Here is a 5,106-nt window from a genome sequence, read left to right as displayed (position 1 = left end):
TGAATTTAAATTCTTAGCATGACGAGGGCATCAAGGCTTGAATAGAGAGAGGTATGTGAGAATCCATGCGGGCATGTGTTTAAGCTATATTGGATTCAGGTAAAGCATCATTCAAACAAAGAGTTAGAAAAGGATGAAATACAGAAGAGATTGGTGCCCACATTTGCGCAACAAACAGGCTGGAGATGAAGATATGATCAACAGCTTCTGAATCCATGTCACAAAAAATGCAGCCACTAAAATTCTTTTGCAATCTCTTATGTCAGAAATCCCTCGCATTGGGACTATTATAAAGGGCAACCCAAAGAAACCCTTCTACTTTTTGGAGGGGCCATGAGGCTCAAGATCTTTTTGGCTAGAGGTCGTTTGATTCCTCTAGAGTTGAGGAATTTATAAAGGGAATTTGATGAGAAATTACCACTGCTCCCCAACTATTAGATGATTCTGTCGGAATTGAGATAAATACCTGAAAAAGTGATTAAAAGTTGAAACTTCTGCTGTGCCTCAAAGGATAGAGAGCCACACATAATGTTCATCTTGAAGAAGTTGGGTTGAAGAGGGATGATACAGGTCCAGATTTAGCCCAACATAGCCAATATAAATTGGGGAAGAGGTTTTTAAGTGGAGCGCAACGAAGCCATTTCCCACCTTACAAGAGCACCTGCTCCAAACCAGTGGCAATCCCATGGTGCATGCCACCTTACAAGAGCCCAACCTGGTCAACAAAATTCCCAACCAAAATCCAAATCAATATGATGATGAACCTCTCAAAGAAAATTAAACCCAATTCAACTCCAAACTTTCAACCGAAACATAACTTGGGCGTGGTTGGGTGAAGTCGATTTGATCAAAGTCCAAGTTGAATGCAGACATTACATTTAGGAACCTTGTTTAAATTTTGATTTACTTGGACCGAGAGCACTAAAATCAAAAGAGGTAGTGCTTCGGCTCAAAATGGGTCAGGTAGATAGGTATTATATAATTTTGATTTGGCTCTAATTAGACCGGGTTACCCATGGTCGCGATGTAAACTCAATCCAACTTGAAATTGGATTGAATTTTTTAGCAAGCAACCAAAGTTAAGCGTATATTGCTCCAAAACAACTAAATCTAAAGGTTGAATCAATCTGATTTCTGTCTGACCTGCCCCAAGTTACATATGTAAACCTGCAAGAGCAATAGTCCAAAAATGGTTCTTGGTAGCAAGTTCTATTTCTCTGTCCTTGTATGAAACAGGGATTATCCTAGTAGTTGCACCAAGCAATTAAAAGTTCTAAATCCATTTTTTGAATATAATGAAGATAAAATTTTCTTTTTAAAAATATAAAAAATTTTGCCTAGTGAACTCAGAGCTGCGTGAGAGGGCATCTCATATGCGAGATGAGTGTTAGCTGCGGAAAGCATTATTCTTGAGGGAGATTCTGTTGTAGTGGTGGAGTGGTTATTGGAGGAGGGGCAGCGGGGGGATGCGCCTCCACTTCTTGGCAATATCTAAAGCTCGTTTGGTTCGCGGGAAAAGAAGGGGGGAAAGTGTGGTCAACGGAAAAGTAATGAGATGCCTCTTGTTTGGTTGGAGTTTTTAAAGGAGAAAGACGGAAAAGTTGTATTCTCATGGGAATATGATTCCTACATTTCGGGCTCGTTTGGTTCGCGGGAAAAAAAGGGGGGAAAGTGTGGTCAACGGGAAAGTAATGAAATGCCTCTTGTTTGGTTGGAGTTTTCAAAAGAGAGAGACAGGAAAGTTGTATTCCATGGAAATATGATTCCCACATTTCATGGAAAAGTTATTCACATGAGAAACATGGAAAAGTTAATTTCCCATGAGGTTGGAATCACTCTATTTTTATTTTTTTCCCAAAAGACCCTTCAGCACTAAAGAAGCATTAAAGAGGCATTAAAGACCTAATTTTTATTAAGGGCATAATAGGAATTATATATAACTTTTCTAGGAAAGTGGATGACCAACCAAACATAAGCACTTTGGAATTTTGTCACTTTCTCATGGTCAACCAAATTTGCCAAAAGTACTTTCCTAGACATCCTCTTTCTAGGAATCTGTTTTCCAGGAATCATATTCTTAGGAGGAAAAATGCTTCCTGCGAACCAAACGAGCTCTAGTGGTTGGTGCAGAGGTGTAAGGATTTTCAAGCCATGCACGTGTATCGAAAGACAAACAGAGTTACAGACTGAGTTACCTCGTATGCTATGCTCACACGAGATTAATATGAGCGACCGGTGTACTAAAAAAAATAATCTATGGGCTCGTTTGGTTCGCAGGAAGCATTTTTTCTGTCAAGAATATGATTCATATGAAGCAGATTCCTAGGAAGAGGATACCTGGAAAAGTACTTTTAGCATGTTTGGTTAACCATAGGAAAGTGACAGATTTCTAGAGTGCTTATATTTGATTGACCATCTACTTTTCTGAGAAAGTTATGTGTAATTTATATTATACCCTTAATAAAAATTAGGTCTTTAATGTCTCTTTAATACAGAAGGGTCTTTTTTGAAAAAAAAACAAAAATGGAATGATTTTCGGCTTATGTGAAAAACTTTCCCATAAAATATGGAAATCATATTTCTATGGAAATATAACTTTTCCGTCTCTTTTCTTTGAAAACTCCAACTAAACAAGAGGTATCTCATTACTTTTTTGTTGACCACACTTTCTCTTCTTCTTTTTCTACAAACCAAACGAACCCTATACTTGTGCATGCTCCAAGGGAAGAGCCAAACCTACCCATTTGGTATGCAGCCAGGTGTGGAAGGGGATTGACTTAGGACATGGGATTCAAAACGATTAGATCCGGGCACGTTGAAAAATGTTGATGTCTAAAATTTCTTGCACCCAAGTCTGAATTTGGCAAGGGATTGACGTGTAAATATTATCTCCATATGTAAATATTATCCCTATTCCCGTTTTCCACGCTCTCCTCGTAATCTCCATGGCGTGTAGTATAGGGGAGCAGTACATCTTTGTACCGCACACATGCGTACGCGTTGCTCCTCCCTCATTGTCTTCGAACCCTGCTTCTTTATGAAATTACTAAACAACCATTGTCGCCGCTTGAGGTTTATGGGGGAGTGTTAAGTAGTTTGACACAAAGGACCAAGAACTTGTGCTTAATTACTTTAAAATCGATTGCATGCCTAAGAAAATACAATATCGATAAATTGTATTTTATATTAAACAGCATAAGTATGTCATCGTATCTAGTAATGAATACAGGCTCGAATATTAGATAGAAAATTAGCATATAACTCATACAATATGTTTGTATGATTTTTTTCTCTATTTTTTAATTATCTTAGAAATGAAATATAATAATATAATATATTATAATAAATAAAAAGCTATAAAAGTTAAAGTTTTGTTGGTCATTATGCAATAAACTGTAATATTATCCTCCTTTTTTTGACTATTTTTAAGATGCAATATGATATTTTAAAAAATTATAATAAATAAAAAAAATTCCAACTAAATTTTTGCTATATATTAAGTAATTAACTTTGACTAAATATATTAACATGTGCATCATTAATATATTTTGATTATTAAACAAAGATCGATGGTGGATGAGTACATTAATGCTGGTGTTATTAATATTAGCTCCAATGAATGAAAAATTCTATACAAGCCGAAACTCCATTCTAGATATATAATAGATTATATAGTAATAAGCTTGTTAGACGGAGCCAGCTTGTGGTGTTTAACTAATCAGAAAAATAATAGAAACATGTTACTTTCATTAGTTCCATTAAAGTTATAAACTAGATTAATTATGGTATGTTTGGAAAAAGTGAAAACTTTATCATACAAAATCATTCAAAGATTTTCGTAAATGACACCTTTCATTCATAATTTTCAAAAGAATTAATAACATACGCTCTCTAACACAATTAACATAGCAAAAATAAAAAATATAAATAATAATGAGGTAGGTTGATAGGTAGTTAGGGCTAATGATAATATTAAAAATACCGGCTTCGTCAAGCCAAAGATGCTGGGTTTGCAAGAAAAGGACCCTAACATTTGTCTTATTATAATACCGTGATTAAACCTAAAAGTGTAATTGTGACAAAAAGCGAGGGCACTAAATTAAATAAAAAACCCCTCCTTTCCTTCCTTATATGACCTTCTCGTCTCTGTCCGGGTGCTTATCTTCCGAGTTCCGACCCCTCCACGCATCCCTTCCCACCTACCCTCTTCCCGGTTCCCAGTTTTTTGGTTCCACTTTTCCACTTTTGCCCCCGACTTTCTTGGAGGCCAAGATGATGCACATGACCTTCTACTGGGGCAAAAAGGTAACTATCCTCTTCGACTCGTGGCGGACCGAGTCGTGGCCGGGTTACGCCCTCAGCCTCGTCGCCCTCTTCCTCGCCGCCGCCTTCTACCAGTACATGGAGGACCGTCGGATCCGCCTCAAGATTTTCGCCCGATCCAAGCCGTCATCACCGCTGTCCGTGGAAACCCCCCTCCTCCTCTCCGTTGCCGCCGGCCGGCCGTGGGCTCCAGCGAGGCTCGCTTCCGCCGTCCTCTTTGGCCTCAACTCGGGCATCGGGTACCTCCTCATGCTCGCCGTGATGTCCTTCAACGGCGGCGTCTTCGTCGCCATTATCGTGGGGCTCGCCGTCGGGTATCTGTTGTTTAGGAGCCGTGGAGAGGAGGATCTCGTTGCGCTGGAGAACCCCTGTGCTTGCGCCTGATCGGAATCCTGATCGTTTGGTATTTGCCCCCAATTATTGTACTTTGCTTTGTCCTTTTATAATTTACCTCTAAAATTTGGATGAATTATGGCCTGATCTCTGAACTCGTGTGTGATGAATATAAGATTAGATTTTTATGTGGTTGAATGTATACTCTGGCTTGGTGATTGAAGGATTTGAGCTTGTGAATTAAACAGAGAGAAAAAAAGGGGGGGAAAGAGGGATTTTTGATTGGGAATTTCTCTTTGATTAAATCCGGGGGAATTATTTTAATGGCCTTATTACTGATCTCTTGTCTTGATATCGAAAATATCAAAATCAAATTTTTATGTGTTTCAAAATTTATATAATTTGTTCTGGTTCATTAGTGATTGGGATCGTACGTTTGTGAAATCAACA

General features: G+C 38.2%; 1 protein-coding gene across 1 annotated transcript; it reads left to right on the top strand.

Annotated features, from left to right (window-relative positions):
- The first annotated feature begins 4,147 nt into the window (after window positions 1-4,147).
- Window positions 4,148-4,901, top strand: LOC103703291 (copper transporter 5.1-like). Its single transcript, XM_008786092.4, has one exon. The coding sequence runs from the start codon at window positions 4,273-4,275 to the stop codon at window positions 4,705-4,707; it is 435 nt and encodes a 144-aa protein (XP_008784314.1). The 5' UTR covers window positions 4,148-4,272; the 3' UTR covers window positions 4,708-4,901.
- Window positions 4,902-5,106: the final 205 nt, after the last annotated feature.

Source organism: Phoenix dactylifera, chromosome 11, assembly GCF_009389715.1.
Source record: "Phoenix dactylifera cultivar Barhee BC4 chromosome 11, palm_55x_up_171113_PBpolish2nd_filt_p, whole genome shotgun sequence".
Taxonomy (NCBI): Eukaryota; Viridiplantae; Streptophyta; class Magnoliopsida; order Arecales; family Arecaceae; genus Phoenix; species Phoenix dactylifera.
This window is presented reverse-complemented; position numbering and strand designations above follow the sequence as displayed.

Bases quoted from the DNA above. Each gene is read 5' to 3' on its own strand.
- LOC103703291 (XM_008786092.4), top strand. From the start codon at position 4,273: ATGATGCACATGACCTTCTACTGGGGCAAAAAGGTAACTATCCTCTTC.